Source organism: Abramis brama, assembly GCF_963993115.1.
Source record: "Abramis brama genome assembly, chromosome: 4".
In the NCBI taxonomy this organism is placed as follows: Eukaryota; Metazoa; Chordata; class Actinopteri; order Cypriniformes; family Leuciscidae; genus Abramis; species Abramis brama.
In genome coordinates, this window is record NC_139966.1 from 26855590 (window position 1) to 26880291 (window position 24702).

The following is a 24702-nucleotide window of genomic DNA, read 5'->3' on the forward strand; positions in this document are numbered from 1 at the left end:
GGCGCTGAGCTGCGCGTCCGGTGTGCGACCCACTTAAGAGTAAGCAATGCATTCCTGACAGAGACACGCAGTGGTGTGTGAGTGTGTTCCAAGTGTAAGTCTTGGGAAAACACTGACACAGAACTGTATGGGGTTTTTCCTGGTTACAGGTTCCCAAAGACTGCTTACCATTATATACCGTTGTCTGAAAAATTATGTTTATTCAGCCAGCGCACATACCTGTATTTACATCCTGTTTTCGGTCGAAGTCCATAGTAATCAATTGTCGAGTTCACGCGCATAGGTTTAGTACCTATGATCACGCACGTGAATTCGACAATCGATTACTATGGACTTCGACCGAAAACAGGATGTAAATACAGGTGTGTGCGCTGGCTGAATAAACATCATTTTTATTCATATCTTTCACATCTACTGCAGTCAGATTCACCCGCGTTCACTCCGAAGGAATCACTCACATGACCTGTGCACTTGTAATGACACATCAAGGATGTTAAGAGGCTAAAAGCAGGTTTAAAACTTGCCCCATTGAAGTAAACAGGGTGCAAATTTTAAAAAGAGGATAACACGGTGTAGGCAACACCGATTTTTGTCGTTGCTCTCTGTACTGACAGCACTCCAAATGTACAAAAAAATGAGCTCAATGTTAAAATTGGCCGGAGTTCTCCTTTAAGCCTAAATGTTTCCAATTTATGCAAGACTTTCCATGTATGTATCGCTGCAGCCCGGAGACCTGCAGGTGGGAGGAGCTTACGCCGCAAGTGGGAGGAGCTTATGCCGCAAGTAGGAGGGATTTCAGAAATGTGCAAGTAGGAGGAGTTTACGCCGCAAGTGGGAGGAGCTTATGCGGAAATCCCCAAGCTGTCATTGCCGAGGACGGCGGTGAATGAGTATGGCAGGAAGTAGCGACAGTAATGAAAATAAACGATAAAATATTACATTCCTCATCATGGTCTGATTTCTTACAGCTTTGTTATTATTGTGTGTGTCCAATACCACTCACTGTCAATGATGAAGTCACATCTTTACACCTTTTACCATACTTAAAGTGATGGTGTTTTAAATTAATCAGGCTTTAGGCCTTATTCAAGCATATTTCTGAATATTAGATATATATTCTACAATTCTACAGTATCAAGTAAATTAACATATTAAAATGTAATGCAATTGGACTCAGTGAAGTGAATGTGTAAATACATGAAAAAAATTTGGCTAATGTAAAAAAAACAAAAACAAAGTTTCCATCCATCTTTACTGCATATTTTTTTTAAATAGCAGACTAATGTTCTTCTGAACGTGTTACACATACATTACATTTAAATCTCAGGGTGGATAAATTATTTTTTTCAATGAATAAAATCATGTACAAGTCACTCAGAATTGATTGCAAAAGTGTTTATTTTATTATTTTTAGTCTTTTTTTGTTATTTGTAAGGACACTATATCAGCTTATAATAACTGATCTGCATGCAGTGAAAACTGCAAAATCCAGGGTGGAAGGTTTCTGAATAAATGCCCTGGAGCTCGCCTCGCTTTCCCTTCCCAGCATAACCTGGTGGATACACAAGAAGCACAATAAGAACTAGGGTTCCTTTAGACTAACTAGTTTATTCATCACCAATTTACACAAAATGTACCAGGTGTGCAGCACCACACTCACTCCAAACAAGTGGAGATTGAGTACATCCTCCAGAAGAGCTGTTTGTAATGAGACCACTTATTTTTCCAGCATGCAACACCTGAGGTGAAAAAAAAAATATGAACATAACATTTAACATTATCAATGATGTTCTTGTTATGCATTTTATTTTTTAATGTCAATATTTACTTTCTAGCCATAAGAAGCACAATAACATGCGTTTCACATTTATTTCACTGACTGTTATGAGTAATACATACATTTTATAAAATAATTATGATATTAAAACAAATGTTTCAATTACATTACATTACATTGTGGATTACGGAGAAAAAAAGCATAACTACAATGAAAACAAGTTTTAAAAGAATTGCATGAATTGTACAACTTGTGCATCCTTGAGGACATTTTTGTCCTTTTCAGTTTTGTTTTTTTGATCACTTTGCCTGTGTTAATGCTAACTGCATAAAATTTGGCACAGGTGTGTATTTTTATTGGAATTTTACTATTTCATCACCATTTCCTTTAAAAAATCTATTTTGCACTAGTTACACAAAATACTTCCTCTCAGTGCCTTTTGGACAAAAATGGCCCCATTGAAACCCATTAAAACTGCATTTTTTAATCCCTGTGCCGTTTAACTATAAAATGATGCAATCTTTTTTAATAGGCTTTCATTCTGTTGGCAAGGCTTCAAAATTGACATTTTTAAAAAAAATTATCAGATGGTGCCATTTTTTCAGGTTAGGCCTATAAAGCAAATACTCGCTTTATTCCTGTTTTCTGCTTCGGCATATTATAGAGCCAACTGAATAAATTATGCAACGATAATTGTGTGGGTGTGTTGGTATGGATGTCTAAGCGTGGTTTGTATGTGTGTAATAAAATAAAAAGGTTGTTTGTGTGCTTGTAATATTTGAGACAGAAAAACTCAACTGCAAATCGAAAATCCAATCACTGTGTTCACCAGTGGAGTTTTGCTGGCATCCAATGGGGAAAGTTTGGTACTGCGCCCAAACAAAATCTTACTGAAAGCTCATTTTTTGAGATATCATCCTCAAATTCGGAACACAACCTGTTTAGATTTATGGCTTTGAATTTATATCAGTTTTAGAGTTCCAAATGTTTCATAAAATATATATTTTATATAAAATATTGATTATAATGTTTATAAATATTTTTCATAAATTTAAACTTCTATAACATTTTTTTGGTTGCACTTTTTTCCAATTCTTTCACTTCAACAACAATCTGCCAAGGGTCTTCTTTAAAATGAGACCAAACTTAAGTATTTGCTCCCAAGCATAACATTTTTATGAGAGTTTTTTGACTTGGACATTTTTGTCCCTTTTGGACCTATGTGTAAGTTTTTTCTTTTTTTTTAATGTTAACTGCATTAATTTTGGCAGTTAATTAGGTGTCTATTTTTATTGAAATTTTACTATTTCACCCCCATTTCATTTGAAAAAAAAAATGTTGCACTAGTTACACAAAATACTTATTTATATTTTATATAAAATATTGATTATAATGTTCATAAATATTTTTCATAAACTTAAACTTCTATAACATTTTTTTGGTTGCACTTTTTTCACTTCAACAACAATCTGCCAAGGGTCTTCTTTAAAATGAGACCAAACTTAAGTATTTGCTCCCAAGCGTAACATTTTTATGAGAGTTTTTTGACTTGGACATTTTTGTCCCTTTTGGACCTACCTACAAGCAAGTTTTTTTTTTTTTGTTGTTAATGTTAACCATGCATTTTGAGCTATTATAGAGCCAGTTGGATAAATTATGAATTTGACATGGACATTTTTGTCCTCTTTGGACCTATGAGTAACTTTTTTAAATTGATGCACAAGGGTTAAGTTAGGAGTTGTATTCTAATATCAAATCCATTTACAAAACGTTTAAGACATTTACAATTTGAAAATCAATGCAGTCCTAAAACGTACAAAAATTACACTGCCACAATACCTTATTATGGTCTTCACGATCTATAATCTGGAGAGCAAATTGTAGAAATGGAACGCAGAAAAGATCTTGTCATGCACGTTACAGATTTTGTAATTTGTGTGCTACTAAAAAAAACTACAGAAATTTATTTGGATACACTTTACCCTTATTCTTTTTTTAATACATCAAGACTAAAAACAGTGTACAAACGCCATTATGAAATGGTCTTTTTCAGAACTTATAATGCTTTTTTACAAAATTAAAAACTGTACAACAAGCTTACCCCTTCATCTCAACGGCACGCTGACATGTGAAAGCGGTTTTCTTCTTTGTTTTCTGATGGATCGCAACAAAACTTACACATTACCGCCACCAACTGTGGAGCATAAACCAATAGCAACTACAACACAGGTGATACTAAATAAACCAATCAAAATCCTCTGGAAGTTTGTACAGCCCACTTGCGGCTAAAGCTCCACCCACTTGCTGCTAACCCACCCACTTGCAGCTGGCTCCGACCTCCGTTTATACCCTACTCAGACTTTCCGGAAAAAAACGAGCGGCTGAAGGCGGGCCGTGTGGGCGGAGCTAAAGCTGTGCTAACGCGCCGAGCTAGTAACAACACACAGAGACAATAGAAGCAGTTTTACTCACCGTCCGGTTCCAACGCACGACCGCGAACCTTTATCATTGTGACTGCTCGATCCTTAAGCATTAGACGATCTGCAAATCCGTCGATCTGGGCTTTGTTTATAAAACAAGCATCGTCGAAATGCAGGGAACAAACAGTCTTGCACAACCTCCGTTAATGCTCTGAAAAAACAAACTCCATCCACTGGTCCCTTAACGCTGGGTTCTTTGGGAATCTGTGCAGGGTTGTCTTGCCCTGGCAACCAAAAACCCACTTCTTTGGTGACATTGACTTCCCTAAAGCCGAGCATAGCGCTTTGATGAGGTACTGCTTTCGCTCTCTTGCTCTGGTCTACGAGTGCGCGCGCGCCCGCGGTTCTTCCGGCAGAAGTGCCCTTAGGACCCGTATAAGGAAATTCCGTTACATCTGACGTCACACATGCCCATACTCGAAAAAAACTTTCCGAAACTTGTGACAAACCGGAAAGAGCATTTTTGGAACAGAAATACTCCTTCAAACGTACAATTTAATTTTTGAAACTTTGTCCATGTTTAGCATGGTAATCCAACTCTTTAACCGTGTAAAAAACTCAGTATGCATGAAATAGCATTTCACCCCCCCTTTAATGTGAACACGCCCACGGAGAGTGTGCGCTATTCAAACACAAATGTTCTGAAGTGATCCATGCAAACGTGTCAACGCCCACATCAGCTGGATAAAACACACTGCGAGTTTAATCAGACTGGTGCACTTTGTCTCGTCTTGCTTCGCTGTGAGGAATAATCCTTAGGAATAATTTAGTTTCACATCGAGGAGCAACGGATCCAGCTATTCAGAGGACTATAGTAAGTTTTTTTATTCTTAAGTGCTTTGTTCTAATCGCGATATGCAATAGTGTCGGTAAACTGCAAAAGGACTGTTTAAATATGAATCGCGTGTCTGTGTGCGAATGAATGAACGGCACAGATGTTTACTACAGCTGTACACAACAGCTCATACTTGCACTTACATTAGAAAACATGTTACTTTTACATGAACACATCTACTAGTTTAGCTTTTACCAAACTATATTGCTATACTGAAATGAGTAAAAATCGACTGAAATATGTTGAAATAAAATGTCTTTGTATAAGCAACGTATTAAACTGCAAATTAACATTTATATGCAAATATATCATAAAAACTATGTTACAGACGAAATATGAATGTTTAGACAAGATTTCGTTGATTAGTTTTGGATATATTATAAAGTTTTTACTGTAAAAAGACTACTGTAAAATCAAATAAGCTTTTGTTTGCCAATTTATGCTCATATGTTAAATATATAGTATGTGATGTTTTGTTAAAAATAAAGTAGGTATATTGAATTATCAACTAAGATGTTATTATAGTGTTTGTTCAAATATTCAAACTAATGAATCCTTAACTTTGAAATACGTATGATAAAATCAATGTATACTTTTTAAAAAGAAAGATTATACTTGAAATATTGTTAAAATTGTAATTGTTGTTGATTTATATGTTAAAACTGTTTAATAAAATAGCAAAACATATATTTACAAGGTAGATGTAAACATCTTAATAGGTCAATATAAACCTTCTCATTAAATTATTTATTATAGTTTTTTATTAGTGAAATATTTGGGGAGAGGATATATTCCAAAACATTCTGAAAATACAGTATGAGAATTAACTGCATAGTTACTAGAAATGTTTACCATGGATATTATGCAATTCGCATGCATACAAAATAAGTCCTCACATTCTTTACTTGTGATACTCTCAGTGATACACCTGAATGAAAGGCTCATTATGCGGGTCGTTGTCTTCTCAGGTGTGAATCACGCCCCCACGCATATTGCCTATACAAACAAAATGTGTCTTACAAAGTTTAAATCAATGTATTGTTTTATGTGAATGATTAGGCAGGCTAATTTTCAGATCTTTTTGAAGAAAAAAAACACTAAGGAACAACACCTATTATTTAAAATGTCTTATGGACACATATTTAGTATGTTTTGTGGCCCTATTTCAGAAACTTTAATTTTTATTTTTTTCAATAACCATGCATAAACATTATTCTCTCAAAAATACAAACATGTACATACATGTTGCTCACATATTATGGTAGCCCTGTTTGTGCTAAATAGAGTGTAATTAGACCTTTGCCATTAATATGTTTATAAGCAACTGAAAAAAGCACAGATGTCAGGCATGTCAAAACATCTCAAGGACCCCAAAAACACCTTAGACCCCAGAGGGTTAAAGTGAAGAAAGTGCAAAAGTGCTTTTTGCATTTTCATATGTTAAATAATTTAAAATAACTCATTTCTATTTCAATCTTTCTGTTCATCAAAAATTTGATTAAAAAAAATTACATTTTAAAATATATTCAAATAGAAAATGGCTCAAATCAGGGATATTTCACTATATTCCTGTTTTTACTGTATTTTTTGGATCAAATAAATACAGCCTTGGTGAGCATAAGAGACTTCTTAAACATTAAAAACCTTTGTTACGTATGCTATAACGGAGGAATGCATGTTGTGTATGTGTGGTTAGGCTGTTTTGTGTGTTTCAGATTTCATTGGATCCACAGCCTGTCATTCTTCACCAGGGAAGATGACGCCCCGGTTCACGCTGCCAGTCACCTCACGTCACCCTGTTTAAATGCCCGTATCTCCTCCGTGTCACCAGCTTTTTGCTCACTCTGCTGTTTGCTTGATTGCTCTGTTTTGTGATCATCACTGTTATTAGAGTCCTTGTATACTGTGTTAGATATTTGACTGAAACCCTCTGTTAGGATTGTGGTTGTAAAGTGTATAGTTGCATTTGTACTGTTCTGTCTTCTCAAGTCGCCACGTTGTGTGTGAGGCTGGGAAGGAGGGAGCAGGTAAATAAGTCACATGACATACATTATGCACCTCGAAGAACGTCCTGTTGTTTTAAACACAGTAGGTTTAGGAGAGAGTGCCACGCCCTGTATATTTGTTTATCTGGAGTTTTGCCAATTTCCTTTTATTTTATTGCCCTACCCTCATTTTGAGACACACATGCGATTCTTTTAATCCTATACTCCCGTTTACCTATCAAAGTGCATATCAAATATTTGTTTTTTATAAAAATACTTAATTTAAAAGAACAGAATTCAAGCTTCATGCCTGTGTGTCTGTATGTCTGTTTGACTGAGTATTCGCTGAGTTACGATTCATTTTCGGACGCGTTTCAGAATTGACTTCACTGCCTTCAGAGAAGGCAGAACTCGCATCATGTTTATTTTTCTTTATTTGGCAAAAAGCACAACACTTTGTTTTTATTGTGAGTATACACAAAAATAATACACATTTAACAGAATCGACTGATGTATGAAACTTGTTTGTAATGTCAAAGTCAACAGAGTAAAATGAATCTCTTTTGAACTGATAAAAAAAAAGTGAGCTGGTATCGCCGGCGATACCGCCGACCCCAGGGGGTTAATGTGCTTCTTCTTGAGCCACTCTTTTGTTGCCTTGGCAGTATGTTTTGGGTCATTGTCATTCTGGAAGACCCATCCATGACCCATCTTCAGTGTTCTGGCTGAAGGAAAGAGGTTCTCATCCAATATTTTACAGTACATGGCCCCGTCCATCGGCCCCTCAATACAGTGAAGTTGTCCTGTACCCTTAGCAGAGAAACAAGAAGTACATTTGCTCAGGTTTTTGTGGCGCGGCTGAAGAGGAAGAGCTGGGCAAATATGCAATCACGAGAGTCAACATTAGAGACAAGCCAGCAGGTTGTATTGCTTAGATCGACAAGAGAGAGACGGCCAGTCTTCCCCCAGTGAAGCCACCTTAGAAGAATGTTGAGTGCTATAAGAAGACAGCTATGTGGATGACATCCTGAATGCAGGTGGGGTTCGAGTTGAAGCCATGGGTTTTCTCTGGCCAAAGAGGAAGGAGTCTGCTTGATTACAGTAAGAGGAGGCAACTCCAAAGACAATGGTCCTACAAAACAAGCTCAAAGATGAGGACAACAAAGCTCTTGGCCTTGTCTATATTTTAGAAGATGACAAGTTTCATGTCATGGTCAGAATAACCTTCTCAAAAGGAATAAAAAGAGGAGACTTGGTCAAGACCTTTTGCTAGGGCAAGTTAAAGCTCAGACGCTCTAGTTTCTGTACTGTAGGATCCGATTGGCCTGACAACATTTGCAAAGCAGAGGGGCCATCTTGGTCCGAAGAGCATTCCAAGAGGCCAAACCCAGATGTAGCACCATTAAGAGCACAAATATATGCAGTCAAATACAAAACGCACACAGGATTGAAATGCTTTATTTTAAATTCCCACAAAGAAGACCATTTAAGTAAGCAGCAGATATTCAAACAGTAAATAAAAAATCATAAACAAAATCCAATTTCATACAAGAAAAAAAAATTAACACTCACCGTATACTTCTTCATTGATTGCAGTTGGCCTAATTCGGCACAGAAGAGTTTTTTTCTCCAGTCCAAATAATGTCAAGTTTGCAGTGCTCACTTTTCAGTCCTGCTTTCATGCTGCTGCTTTGCCCTTAGTCTGTGGCTGAATCCGAAATCACCCCCTATACCCTCATATAGGGTGTTACATGAGGGGACAGCTATTTGTAGTGGTGTCCGAAACCATAGTGGAAGTTATTGAGTGCACTTATTCAATCCCACATTGTACTGCAATAACAAGTGTACAACCGATGTACGCTCAACAGCTGTCTGAATTCGCTCACTCCTTCAAGAGAACAATATTAGTGGACTGGTTCAGGAAGCGGTTATATCTTGGCTAGACACTTTGACTGATATATAAACCCATAGTTTAAACTCATCCACTTTCCAATTTTAAATAATAATATTGCCCCTCCTGCCTATTATGACCAAAGAATTGATTTACACACATTCAATAGCCCCATTTATTTTAAGCCAAATACGTTTATTACACAGTTGTTATACAACCAGTATATACCACCAGAAAAAACACATTATATTCATATAAATAGATTAGTCTATGTGAAAAAAAAAAATTCTTCACCGTTATTTCTAAGCCTTAGCTGGCGCAAAATACAGTGTATCACAGATCACATTATGCCAAGTTCACACTGAACGATTTTAGGCCCGTACATTTATTGTAAATTATAAGATTTACAAATTTACAAGATTAATTGTAAATATATCTCTTAAAATACTGATATAGAGAATGCGAATGTGACGTCATTTTGGGAAGGACTCACTGTTGAAATAACCATGACAACGGATAGCATGTCCTTCCAATATGGCAAAGCCTTCCCAAAATGCAACGCGGAGTGAAACGCGTGACACATTCGCATTCTCTATCAGTATTTTAAGAGATATATTTACAATTATATCAAACAGAAACAAAGCACACACATTTGCTTGACCAGCAGCAACAGCAGCAGATTGCAAAATGATTTATTTACCCCCAACTCTCTATGCAGAAAACACAATCCTTGCTCCCCTCGTCTCCCCAACCATTATGCATAATGTTTTTTTTTTTCTCCTTTGCGCTGCAAATCAGCGCAAGGACAATTTGGATTGCAAATCTTCTTGCAGGCTATCATTTTTAATAAGAATTTCAGTCTAGTGCGAGAACTCCAGTCTCAACCACACGTGATCTTGCGTTTTTTCCTTATCACTCCTCGCGTGTGTTTGATTGTGAAAAGTAGTTTGCGGACCAGACAGAAGTTGTCGGCAATTCTTTCTTTTGTAAAGTCATGCAGTGTGAAACCCCCTGTCGCTGATCCAGGGTTTCTGCAGATATCTTCAAATTAAATTTAATGCTTTTTAATGCCATTTAAGGCCTTAATTTTTGCAAAATCTATTTAATGACTTTTAATGCTTTTTAATGCCCCTCGGAAACCCTGCCGATCCATTGTGCAGTGTGAACACAGCAGCAACTGAATGTTACCCCAGACAATTGTGCAGTGTGAAAAGAACAGTGACCCGACAACATTGAAAATCGTGCAGTGTGAAGTCAGCATTAAGTAATCTGTAATGTATCTGCTTGTTTTACACTCTTTGACCACCAGGTGGTATTGTGAGCAAATGAAGCCTCGAGACATGTACCCTTTTGTGAACTACTTGGCTGAAAAGCTTCAATGCATCATGAGACTTCATCTCACCACCACTAGGGAATAGTGAATGAGGGTTTAGGGGGCGATTTCAGATTCAGCCTCTATAACTTGCTAATTAGCAGACCAACTTCCCCTGGTGCATACTGGCTGGTGCATTCTGGCTGGGAGGGGCGCAGCCAGCAGTTTGCCCCAAACACACAATGTAATCAAAACACACCAAGCGTTCAAGGATCATCATAAGGTTCATCGTCTTTTCTCCTCTGAGTGGGACACATGGTTTGGATCAATATTGGAGCCACTATGTAATCATTTGAAGGCACCTTTATTAGTTACAGTTTCAGGAGTGTTTCTCTTCTTAGTCTTGTACATTGCCGTAAGAGTTTTGATTTTTGTGAGACACTTGATTGCCGTGGGGCTTTCATTGAATGCCAAGAAGGAGGCTGTAAGACTGGAAAATCTGGAAGAGAGGGCAACTCTCTGAGAAAACAAAGGAAATCAACATTTGAACTCTCTCTTATGAAATTAGCATCACCATTTGAGATGCAAGTCTCACCTCAGAATCATCCTAATCTACATCTCTTTCCCTTGACCCCCCATTCCTTCTCTCTCTTGCTGAGATCACCAAAATTCACCCAAAAATCTATATGGTTTAATGTGAATAATTATCATACAGTATTATACATGTTTGGTATCATTTGAAATGTCTCAGTGCAACTGGTACAAATGTCTCATTCCCAAAGAAGTAAACCAAAAGGTAATAAACTTCTTAAGAGTTTAGAGATAACTTGCACACAGAGGAGGGTGTGTCTTCCAGGCAAATGGCAACCTGCTCCCAAAAGGTGTAAACTCAATGCAAATTCCCATTGTTAGCAAATGTTTCAATGTGAAAGCTGTTTCTGTCTATATAAAGAAATGCAACAAGAGGCTCAGGGCAATTTGTAGCTCAAATAAGCCCGTGATGCTGAGAGTGGCCAAAACTCTCAGCATCGTGTATTTTCTAATGTCAGGTTCACATCTTTTCTCTATATTCCAGAGCATTTGATGTTTTGTATTTATTATCTTTGAACTGATTATGAGATTGGCATGATAAATTTACCGGGCATAATAAAATTGTAAACATTTGATTTTATTCTGACTTGCTCTGAAATTGTTTTCCCCAAGTAGATTAAACGGATTCGTATGTTACCGCAAATCTGCAACAGATTAGTGACGACTAATACTTTGCAAAACCAAGTACACTTGAATTAGTGCTAAGACAGAAAGTGAATGTTCCGTTTAGGACAGCAAAATACTGATTGATCAACCTAAATTTGGGTGTGTCTTACCTCTGTTTTAATTGAATGTTACTTCAGATAAGTGGACGTGGGAAACCACGGCATGGCCAATTCAAAGCTATTATAAGAGAAGTAATGTTGGTCAACTTATATCTGTAGTAGTGGCCATACCTGTACTGAAGTAAACGTTACTTTAAAATCAAGTGTATGCAAAAACCATGGGGGCTATACAAAAGTATCTTTGATTGTGTAAGCGTGAATGCGACCATCACAGGTATAGCTTATTACCTCTGTTTAGTGACCGAAGCTGGCGAGTTTGTGAAAGTGAGACCCACGTTAAACAGAAGGCATGAGGACCTCAAAAGCGACACAGATTCCTAATATGAACGGGTAAAATATAAGTAAAAAGAAAAGAATAATCAAATGAATAAAAAAATATAAAACAGAAACAAAAAGAATAATCAAATGTGCAGCTAAACTATTATATAAATGACCATTAACCAATTGGCATTCTAACCTAAATTCGAGGTAGTGATAAAATGGATTCAGACAAGTTTAATTGTCTGAAAAGAAAAGACGGAAAAGACAGTAATGTGCAGAGACCTTCACCCGTTCTATCGGAAACCGCCATTGGACCGATTTAGACGGGCTTACAAGGCGAACGTTCAAACACTTTAATTCCAAAAAACAAACAAAAAACAAATCGAAAGCCCCTCACGAACGACTGCCGCACACACAACCAAAATATAACATAAATAGTCCAGGCCTGGTCCTGTCTTGTTCTTCACTGTCGTAGCTTCTCCTTTTATGCTTCAGAAGCTCCTCCGTGAGAGATATGAGACCGGTGTACCGTTCTCTCTGGGCTCTCTGCCCTGCCCTACTTCCACATATTTTTATTGTTTATTTTATTATTGTTATTATTTGATTTACATAATTCATTAATTTTACCATAAAAGACATGACACTCTGTTGACAGGTTTTGCTGGGTTACACACAAGACAAAACGGATATCTTTTGACAAGATCCGGTGTCCGGGACTGGATTTGATATTCCATCTGTGTGAATTTTCATGTGCCTGTTAAGGCTTCCTTTTAGAGTGAAACTTATTCCACACTGTTGGCAGATGAAAATGCTTCTCTCAAGTGTGAATTCTCATGTGGGCCTTAAGGTTTCCTTTTCGGTTGAAACATATTCCACACTGTAGGCAAGTGTAAGGTTGCTGTCCAGTGTGAATTATCATGTGGGCATTAATGTTTCCTTTTCGGTTGAAACTTTTTCCACACTGAGGGCAGGTGTAAGGCTTCTCTCCAGTGTGAACTCGCATGTGGGCTTTAAGGTTTTCAGGATGATCAAAACTCTTTCCACACTGAGGACATTTGTAAAGCTTCTCTCCAGTGTGAGTTCTAATGTGCCTGTTAAGGCTTCCTTTTAGATTGAAACTTATTCCACACTGTTGGCAGGTGAAAGGCTTCTCTCCAGTGTGAATTCTCATGTGGACATTAAGGTTTCCACGTTCACTGAAACTCTTTCCACACTGTTGGCACATGTAAGGCTTCTCTCCAGTGTGAATTCTCATGTGCCTATTAAGGATTCCTTTTTGATTGAAACTCTTTCCACACTGTTGGCAGGTGTAAGGCTTCTCACCAGAGTGAATTCTCAAGTGGTTTTTAAATCGTCCTTTCTTATTGAAACTCTTTCCACACTGTTGGCAGATGAAATGACTACCAGTCCCTGTCTTTTGAGCCATTTTTCTTGAGGAAATCTTTTCTGTCTGTGAGCAACTAAAAAAAAATTCTCCAGTACTTAAATCATGATGATTGTTATATTGATCTTTCCCTTCCATTTCATTCAGTACTTCAGTCTCCTCTTTCAGTGCCATCAGATCTAAGGCAAAGACAGAGAAAAAAAGTTAACTTCAGTTTAATGCCAGAAACAACAGACATCCAAACATTTATACATATAAACATTTATACAAAAAACAAAACAATGATATAAAAATGACCAACATATGTAACACCATTCAATGTTTAAATATCAGAAAAATATTGCATGTTTAATTATTAATTATTTTTAATGTTTAATTTAGCAGAAAAACATATTTGTGAAGATTTTCAATCAGGATTTAAGCCCAATCATTGCATAGAAACTGCTTGTTGAAGTTACAAATGACCTGCTTTTTTCATCTGATTGTGTATCAAAGTAAAATAATGGCGAATGTCTTTGAAACAGAAAAACATGTTGAATTGCACAAAAAATGCATTGCATTTTGGGGTGCTGAAATTCTACATGGTTGTGTATATAAGCTGTGAATATTTCAATTGAAAACATTTCACGCAATTTCAATACTAAAAAAGTCAAATCCACCTTACAGACTTCTTTTGCAAAATATTAACTAGTTTAAGCTCACACAACTGCTGTTTTCACAACAAGCTTATTTCTGTGTCGGTATCGGTGGGCGTTTCCCTGCTAGTGTTTACAGCACTGCTGAACACTGCGGCCATTCCCTGGGTGCCTCAGCACTGTGAGAGTATAACGGAAAGAATATATTTCTTCTTTTCTTTCTTTTTCTTCACAAAAGAGCAACACGAGCGAACCCTGCGTCCTTTGCAGGATGTAATTTCGCTTGTGCATTTCTGGGTGCGGTCGTTCCCTGGCACCAGCAGACGGCCACAATAGTTGTCTCATGCTTGGGCATTCAGCGTGCTGAGGCAGCTTTTGTGGATAGTTCATGTTCCCACTGTGGGAATATGACTATGGCCATGTTAAGATTGAGACTCGCTTACTTAAAGGGAGGTGCAGTCTCCTCACCTATGCCCCGATCCAGCATCTTAGCCCCTCACGCCTCATAAACGCGTTGGAGCTCCCAAAAGAATGTGCTGTTCCTTCTCAGGAATGACCAGATCACAGCATCGGAGGGGGAGCTTCGCTCTTCTGGCTTCGGCTGCATTGCCCCCCTTAGGGGAGTGTAGCGTTGCCCCCTTCAGGGAGTGTAGCGTTGCCCCCTTCAGGGAGTGTAGCGCTGCCAGAGTCCAATCCAGAGTGGGCAGCTATGCTTTCCCGGGTTGCCGAGAAGGTCGGGCTTGAGTGGAATCCTCCACCACGTCCCGAACCTTCTCAGCTGGATGATTGGTTTCTCGGGCGGGCCGTGCTGGTTTTCAGCACGCCACCCTGGTGCCTTTCTTCCCAGAGGAGAGAAGACTTACAAGTGAAATCGTGCCTAGAATTCGGCCCAGCTAACTCTCACGTGATCCTGAGACACCTTCTTCCATGATTAGCTCCCTGCGGTGAGCCTGTGTCTTTCCCTTGGCAGAGTCCGCTCTGCCATCACTGTCCGGTGTTGTCTCCCCCTTCTCAGGCTGGACCCACCCCAGTGACATTCCATATGTTGCACTGCCCCTAACCGGCCAGTCCATATCTGTATTCTCCACATGGTACCTCCCTTCGGGCAGGATGTGGCTTCCGTAGCGTCTCTCTCCCCTGGAAAGGCTCCCTTTCCCAGTGTTATCCAAGAGTTCCACTGTGTGAGGTATAACAGCAGTTGAAACTCCCTCTATGCAGGCCTTCCGCCCCAGCCAGTTGGAGGTCTGAGAGTCTTGTGTAGGGAGAGCTGGATGTGGCAGCAACCATGGTGTTTTTCCAAGGGATCCCAATTACTTCGTCACTTCGACGTTACGTCAAACGTGAGCAACTGAAAGGGAACTAATTAGTAACTCTTAAGGGAACTTAATTAGTAACTAATTAGTAACTCGGTAACTAATGTAACCCTCGTTCCCTGAAGGAGGGAACATGAGACGCAACGTCCCGTCGCCACTGTTGCTGACCATCACTGTACGGCCGTTTCTATCTCGGCTCCTCAGCGAAAAACAATATATGCGTGCGGCCGCTTCCTGTTTATACAGTCATGCTCAGAATTAATCATACCCCTGGTAAATATGATCAAAAATGGCTGTAAAAAAGAAATCTGCATTGTTTATCCTTTTGATCTTTCAGTCAAAAAATTGGCAAAATCCTAACCTTTCATTTAAGTAAAATAATTGAAGGGGGGGGGGGGGGGGGGCATTATGAAATAAATGTTTTTCTCCAAAACACGTTGGCCACAATTGTGTTCATGCGACGAACAACCGTATAAGTCCAAAAAAACTAAAATTGAGATAACCGTGTGACTTCAATGTATGTGTGCCACTTTGTATACAGAATCACTTTGGAGGGGTGTTCGCGCGACCAAAACTCTGTATTTAAAATTTTAAAATAGTCTCACGCGGAAAAAACGTTTATGTCCACTAACGAAAAATGGAGACGCCAGTTGACGCGCAGACATTAATAGACAAAACGTCGGCAAAAAAAGGAGAGCGAATATGAATGAATGGAAGGACAGAGCAAGGAAGTCTTTGAGGGATGCTGGGAAACCATATGTGAACCGGAGAGGAGAGCAAAAATGAGGAAAAGGTCCACCAAAAGAGGTGAGTGAAAAACCGTATACAAAGTATCTACCTAAAGTTAGCGGTTACAGTCAGAGGGGCGTGTAGGCTACTGGGCGTTGTCTACTACAGTTCATATAGCTCACTCTGTTTAAAGGTTCAAGTCATGAATGGGTCGATATGAAAGCTGAGAAAATTAGGATTCAGGCGACGTTTTAAACATGTCTCTACTCCTTATAACCACGGAGAAATGAATCGAAACGCTTTAGGTGCGTCTCTAACACCAGCCCAGCTGCGTCTAATGTTAGGCTTGAATGTTTTTTTTTTTTACCATTCATTGATTGTGTTATACGCACTGCTGGCAAAATTTTATATACATAAACAAACATGTAAATTCATCCCCAATCTTTAAGATGTTTAGAGTAGAATTTGATTGCTTTATGTCTTCACTGAAATTGGTAAAAAAAAAAAAAAAAAAGAAATAAAAAAAAAAGTCATTGACATGTTTAAAATATTTTGATATAATTTTTGGATCCCTGTTACCATTTAATGCAACACTTTGTTTTGTAATATTGTATGCTATGCTATGTTTGTTACTTGTTATTTAATAAATAATAAAAATAAATTAAAAAAGGTAATAAAAAAATGCATTGATTGTGTAAGCGGTTATATATTCTAGCTAGTAACCTTAATAGCTGCTAATAGCTCTAGTGTTTTATAGCTCAAAAAAACAAAAACGCTAATGTGACTTTGTTTCTGTTAAGGGAAAGGCGTGCAAGGAGACGTGTCCCAGGCAGTGTTCAAGCCAACAGACCAAAGAAAACTCCAGCTCTTCACAGAGTTTTACGCTGTCTCTTATGAGAGGCAGCAGGCTATCATTCTCTCTGGTTTGGAGCAGGTAGGCTAACTTAAGCAATTCATGACCATATCATGTCAACAGTATGCAATGCATTACAATGTAGGCCCATGAAATAACCAGTGAATTGAATACTACTGTATGCCTTCAACTCACTAAGACTGCACATGTGCCTGATCACTGTAAATGTTAAATTTTGTGAGGATGGATGAAGGATGATTGGCATCAAGTAGGCCACCAAGTGTATTAAAGACCACAGCGCTTTGGTGCCCTAAAAGGCACACACATGGCTTATTCATTCTCCTAACCAAAGCCTACTCACGTACTTAATGACCTTAACTTGACAGCTCTACACGACAGCTAGCCTGCTATGTTATGGTAAATGTCTTTTTACTTCATGTCTTTTTTCTTCTAGCACAAGGTGAGTCGCAGACGACCACGTGGGCCTGACACTGAGAATACTAAGAGGAAGTACACCTTCAAGTACCATGTGCAACAAGGAGGCCAAAGACTTGCTTTTGTAAGCTCACATTTATGTCAGTCTTTCAACTGACCAACAGTCGCCTACAGGCAAGTTTTCTATAGCCTAGCTTTTTCCGTTTGTTAACTTTTTATTACATGCATGATTTTAATTAGATACATTGTCCATAACATATTTATTTAAAGTTACTTATCTTTGAAAAGGTTATTCAAGAAAAGTTAGGCAGTCAGTCTGAGGGAACAGAGCAGGTAGTGAGGTCTCCATTAGAGGACTTCAGAGGAAAACATAAGAACAGGTAAGAAAAAAAAAAATCTTGAAGGACCTCATGCTCTCATCCTGTTAGTTTTTAAAGCTGCACAAATATCAGCATCAGTTGCCCTACAACATTCCCTGGTCTAATGGTGCACTGGACGCTGGCATTATAGGGCGTCGGGTGCCTTGCCACCCTATAACGCCAGCATGCACGTACCATAATGGTTAGGATTCAGCTCACTGTTGTTGCCCAGTCAGGAAACATATTTTTGCACTTTGAGATTGATATCAGAGGTAAAGTGTTATGCAAATGTAATGTATGATTTTTCTTTGTATCATTACAACATGTGGATCTTAAAGGGATACTTCAGCTCTGGAAAGATTAATGTGTATTTAAAATGCGTCATTTATGTAGTAGAAATGTGAAATTATTTTTGAATTTGGAACCTTCTAGACTGAGAAAAGCCAGAAAATGATTTTTTGATTTATGGGGATGAAGACAACAACTCCCAGAATGCACTTGCTTTGCTGGCCTATGAGGCCATGCCTACCGGTAAGATAGCGCAGTTTAAACAACAAGGCTAGGCTACTAGTGAGTCTCCATGACGAGTCTGCCCGGGATTTCGAGATCGGCCAAAATGTCCAGGATTCGGCTTTTGCGTTCTACAGTTGCCATTCATTATGTTTACTGTGGCGAGCAGGACGAGGCTGAGGGCTGCGGGAAAACGGCGCGAGGCCGGTGGCGTGATTACTGATGAGCGACACCTGTGAGACGCACCGGTCTCATATCTCTCACGGAGGAGCGGGAATTTTCTTAATGCTAAAACGCACACATCAATCGATCACGTTTAGCGTTCATGTAAACACTACATTCAGATTCACCAATCGGAATGAATTCAGTTAGATTGAAACAAAAGGTGTGCATGTAAACAATGACGATTTTTGCATCATCGGAGGATTTTTTCCAGACAAAAAATACATAAATCTCTCATCTCAGGGGGATATGAGGGAGGAAAGCATGGTAATTCGAAAATACTACTGGTTTTCTACTAATACAAAGCTTAATGCTAAATCCTGAAGTATCCCTTTAATGATTGTATGTGAAAAACAAAATCCTATAGTTTAGAGGAAAGTTTACAATTATACATTTATTGTCACAGAAACAATGCAATTGTGCAAAACAGACCAGCATAGTTTATTATACAGTGAGGAAAATAAGTATTTGAACACCCTGCTATTTTGCAAGTTCTCCCACTTAGAAATCATGGAGGGGTCTGAAATTGTCATCTTAGGTGCATGTCCACTGTGAGAGACATAATCTGATTTTTATCATACATATGGAACCATAGCATGGAATGATGATGATGTATGTCTGTATTGTAAATATGTATTGTTTACCTTTATTACTGTTTATTGTTTGTATGTATTGTTTATTGTAAGTGTGTACGGTTTATTGTTTGTACTGACGTTTATTTTCTGTACTATAAGTAGGCCTATGTATTGTTCATTGTTCGTACCGTATTGTCCGCGTTTTTGTTCTGTGATTTACGTTGGCAAAAAATAAAATAAATTGAAAGAAAGAAATGCTTAATATATTCTTTAAGGTTCTGTTACTGTATTAAAACTAAGATAAAGCAATCAAATCTCCAGTGGTTTAAAGTGATATGATGAATTGGACTTATACTGTTATTCCACATTAACTGGACATATACTGTTCTTCCACATTCCAGAAATGTAAATTACTCTAACTTTTTATTTTTAAGATTGATACTAAAAAATCTTATCTCATTAGAATTGGGAAGCTTTTGTTGTCTATCTTCAAGTAAAAAAAAAAGAAAAAAAAAGTAATATAATATTCAGAGTCCAAATTAAAAAAAAAAATGTATTATTCAAAAATTTAAAATATGGACTTATATGGTTCTTCGTCTCAAGCCCTCAATTATTGATACCCTTTTATTAAATACCTTTTTGCACTCTCCTTTTGCCAAGATAACTGTCTTCTCCAATAATACCTGATGAGGTTGGAGAATAACTGACAAGAGATCAGAGACCATTCCTCCATACAGAATCTCTCCAGATCCTTCAGATTCCCAGATCCATGGTGTTGCTTCTTCTCTCCAGTTCACTCCACTCATCAGATCAGAGAACTGGGACGGTCATGGCAGAAGCTTCATTTTGTGCTCCCTAACACATTTTTGTGTTGATTTTGATGTTTGTTTTGGATCGTTGTCCTGATGGAAGATCCAACCACGGCCCATTATAAGATTTCTAGCAGAAGGCGTCAGGTTTTGATTTTTTATCTGTTGATATTTGATAGAGTCCATGATGCCATGTATCTGGACCTCCAGCAGAAAAATAGGCCCACAACATTAAAGATCCAATGGTATATTAAATTGTACACATGGGGTACTTTTTATCCTCGTGTGCACCAAACCCATCTAGCGTGTTAGCTCTTTTTTTAGTTTCATCTGATCACAGATCCCTATGTCGTTTGAAGTTCCAGTCGTGTCTGACAACTGAATATGCTGGAGTTTGTTTTTGGATGAGCGAGGAGCATTTTTCTTAAAACTCTCCCAAACAACATGTGGGGATGTAGGGATTGTTTGATTTTTTTTTATTTTTTTATAGGCTTTCTGACCCCAAGGCTCAACTAATCTCTGCAATTCTCCATCTGTGATTATTGAAGAGTCTTTGGCCACTCAAACTTTCATCCTCACCGTCCATTACGACAAAATAGACACACGTCCTCTTCCTGGCGGATTTGTAACATCTTTAGTTGATTGGAACTTCTTAATTATTGCCCTGATGGTCAAAATGGAGATTTTCAATTCTTTAGCTATTTTCTTACAGCCACTTTCTACTTTGTGATGCTCAACAATCTTTTAATGCACATCAGAATGCACATTGTATGATTTGACAATCCAGTTAGTCTCAGTCTAGTTTTCATTATACTGCGGTGTTGAAATGATTTTAAATTATACAACGGTGTCGAAAGCCTTTGACAAATCAATAAAAAGTGAAACACAATAATATCATTTAGAACCCTGGTAGCAGCTGTAGTTGTGCTGTGCTTTTTCCTAAAACCTGACTGATTATGTGATAAGATGTCATGTTCATTCAAATATGAAATCAACTGCTCACTAATAAGAGATTCAAAAACCTTAGACAGAATGCAAAGTTTAGAAATCGGCCTATAGTTATTCATATCAGAAGGATCCTCCTTTTAACAATGGAATAACAAATGCAGACTTCCATATCATTGGATATTCATTAAAACTTAGTGAAAGATTATAGATATGTCAAAGGGGCAGCTATGTGATCTGCAGGTAATTTTAAGAAAAATGGTTCTAATTGGTTAGGACCAGCTGATTTATTTACATCCAGTAATTTAAGGGCTTTTTTAATCTGGCAAATTAAGAGTGGTTTAAAACTAAAATTAACAAAGTAAATGTCTTCCGCTATTATCCATATCAATATTCCTATAATTTTAGTTGCCTTGAGTGACGACCCGACAGCAACAAAATGTTTATTAAAACCATTCAACATCTCTCCTTTTCCCAAGATTTTTATGGAATTGTCCATTTTGTATGAGGGATATATTCTGTTTCATTTCTGATGAACATGTTAAATTACATGCATGTAAGTAATATTTCTATTGCTTGTTTCTGCTTCTTCACCTGTGTTTAGAAATATGTAAAATATGAACATATCACACCAGTCCTCAGGTCTTTACACTGGCTCCCAGTTACATTTAGGATTGATTTTAAAGTATTATTACTGGTATATAAATCATTCAATGGCCTAGGACCTCAATACACTGCAGATATTCTCACAGAATATAAACCCAACAGATCACTCAGATCATTAGGATCACATCAACTAGAAATACCAAGGGTTCACTCTAAGCATGGCGAGTCCGCTTTTAGCTATTATGCCAGCCGCAGCTGGAACCAGCTTCCAGAGGAGATCAGACGTGCTCCTACAATAGTCACATTCAAATCCAGACTCAAAACACTTCTGTTTATCTGTGCATTTACTGAATGAGCACTGTGCCAATGTTCGTCCGACTGTTTGTACTGTACTGTATTTTATTTTATTTTCTAAACTGTTTTCTCAGATTTTAATTATTATTATTTCTTTTTCTTATTTTAATTTCTTCTATGTAAAGCACTTTGAATTGCCATTGTGTATGAAATGTGCTATATAAATAAACTTGCCTTGCCTTATGCAAGCATATGGAGAGTACGAACATTATTATTATTTGTTAAATATCGTCTGCAGCAGCGAAGGACAGAGAGGTAGCTAGGGAGAAAATAGTTGCTCAAGTCAATGCGTAAGTTTACATTTTAATTACTGTTATACAGTGTTGGGTGTAATTAATTACCAAGTAATCTAAATACTGTAATTGAATTAAAGGGATAACTCTTAATTCTTCTGTAATTTAAAGTAAAATCTGATGTAATTGCATTAGACTAAAGAACAATTCTGTATATTTAACATACATTTTTAAAAGGTATATTTTTAATGTAACCTTCTCCCTCTACACACTTTGGTCAATTCAAGAATAATTCATACAACTGTATATTGTTTATTTGAAAGCATTAAAAGTGCAGTTTCTTGTCTCTCCTTGTATTGTTCAAGTGGTTGAGGTTGATATGGGATTTATTAATAAGTAGACCAATACTTTCTAAAGATAGTCATTATTACATTAATCTAATTACACTGTTGAAGATGTCATTTGTAGTTAGTAATACAAGTAACTTATCCAACTGTTATAATATCAGAGGTGAAACTGGTGAAACTGAAACTGTTATTCAGCCTAATTTTAATTTTCATGTATGTGCAATCCTGCAGGTATTAAAAGAACATGGCAGCAGCTGAAAATTAAATATAAAAACATAATTCAATCAGGTAAGGCTTGAGCATATCACGGGTGAAGGCTACCTGACTTTACATTTGACATATTAAATAACTAAATAGCATCCAGTGTCTAGCAGTGCAGCAGCATTTTTGGCTGAGGGAATTCCTGGAGGGACTTCAGAGCCAGTCACTCCCGAAGATCCAAGGGCCTTCATAAAATGTAAGAGGTTTACATATGTGTTATTTTTTATATAGGCTATTTTTGATATTTCCATTTATTTTACTTTGGGTTGGGTTTTTTGATTTTGAACAGATTCTGATGGTAATATCTGTCTTTTGGAGCCTCCTGTCCCAACAGAACCCCAGGGAGTTGTAAGAACAGAAATTATGACAAATAGTGTTATAAAATGTACTTAACCAAATGCTCATCTTCACAGGACGAGGGGGATAAAGAGTTTCTGCTGCCACAGAGAGGCCTACAGAGGTAATGTTAATATTATGTGTCTACACATCAAACAGTCTACACATTCAGATTTTTTTTTACATTTTTATGGAGTAGCCTATAGAATCTAAGTTTAAATCTAAGTATAAACGGGTATTCTTAGTGAGTTTTCACTTAACCTCCTTTCTGAAACAGGCCCCAGAGGATCAGACTAACCGACCAAGAGGCTATTTGACTGACATGTAAAGCAACCAATCACGGTCTGTTTTTAATGCGTAATAACCTTCAAACATGGAATTCAAATCTTCTCAGGTTGAAGGCAGCACTAGTTTGCCTGGTCATGTGATCTCAACATGTCTGTCCACATGAGGCTACCCTCTCCAATAATCAAATAATTTGGACACTCATATGACATTTTTTTAAAATGTCATTCATTTCTGTAGAGCTGGACATTTACATTAGGAATTAAGTTCAGCTTTGAGAATGAAACCGACCTGTTTGTTCCTCCGTTTCTTCTTGTTTCACTCTGAATGTTTCTTCAATCTTCATGTCTTCACTCTCCTCTTTAATAAACACCATCTTTGTTTGTTCTTCAGTATCTTCATTTTTCACTCTGAATGTTTCTTCAATCTTTATGTCTTCACTCTCCTCTTTAATAAACTCCATCTTTATAACAGTGTCATGTGGATCTCAGTCACTTCACCAGGAGTTTTTCTGTGTGTTTGTCCTGTTTAAAATGAGAATAATTAACAGAAAGAAAAATAAACCCAAACTAAATCTCTGTGTGTGTCTCAATCAGCTCTAGATCAGTAGTTCAGCGAACTGGTAAGAGAGTCAGTCAGAGTGAGAGTTAATATGGGCCATTCTACAGAATTGGTGCAAACTGCTGTCCCACAACCAAAAACACATTTAAAAAGCATTTAAGTATTCGAATTTTAGATGTTTACTAAGATCCTTCTATAATCTATTGAATCACTCTGGTAAGAGAGTCAGTGACCATTAATGGACTTAAATCACAATAACAATAATCACAATAATACCGAAAGTTCATATTTATGATTTATATTTCGTATTTTATAGATTACACATTCATGAAAACAGCAGCTGGTTTGTAAAAGTTGTCATTACACATTGTGTTTCATGTTCTCGTTTATTTTTCATTTGTTCTCAGTAGCTGGTGACGTCAGCTCGAGCGCTTTTAATCACTGAATCGTGTCAAGAAACAACTGATTTAACTGACTCGGAGTTTCGAAAAGCTCCGTTTCTCTAAACACTTCTTCAAGATTAACACGTTATTGAGAGCGAAATGAGACGCTCATTTTCTGTTAATCAAGGGTGGATGCGATTTAACTTGTTACTACCAAAAAATAACGTTCATTAATGTTAGATAAAGCATTGCAACGTTACTTTCAAGAGTGGTTAATTCATTGTAAATATCTTGTAAAAATTATTAAATTGACAGAACAGTTTGCATTGATTTAAACACTTTAAATGCATAAAAACCACAAACCTTTCTTTTTCAGAATCACAACAGATGCAGGAGCGCGGCGCAGCCTGGTGACGTCACATAACCAGACCAAAATAAAAGTCCCATTCACGTTGTTTGTCTGTATAAGAGTCATCCTAGAACTGAGGGTGTTTTTAAAGTCTCCCAGATAAATCTGTTACTTAAAAAAATATTGAATCAGTTTTTAATAATAACAGAAATCATATTACACTATCACTAAAAATAATGCTTTATGTATATTTAGGGAAATTTAAATATATATGTATATATTACCTAAATGACTCCCACTC

The 24702-nt window shown here is 37.4% G+C and overlaps 1 protein-coding gene across 1 annotated transcript; it reads right to left on the bottom strand.

The window, feature by feature from the left end:
* Nucleotides 1–8519: 8519 nt before the first annotated feature.
* LOC311080530 (uncharacterized protein) lies at nt 8520–24488 on the bottom strand. The gene is made up of 3 exons (XM_084110523.1): nt 24416–24488; nt 23400–23632; nt 8520–13480 (listed from the first exon to the last, which is right to left on the bottom strand). The coding sequence occupies exons 2-3, from the start codon at nt 23569–23571 to the stop codon at nt 12735–12737; spliced, it is 918 nt and encodes a 305-aa protein (XP_083966649.1). The 5' UTR covers nt 23572–23632; nt 24416–24488; the 3' UTR covers nt 8520–12734.
* Between the last annotated feature and the right edge of the window lie 214 nt (nt 24489–24702).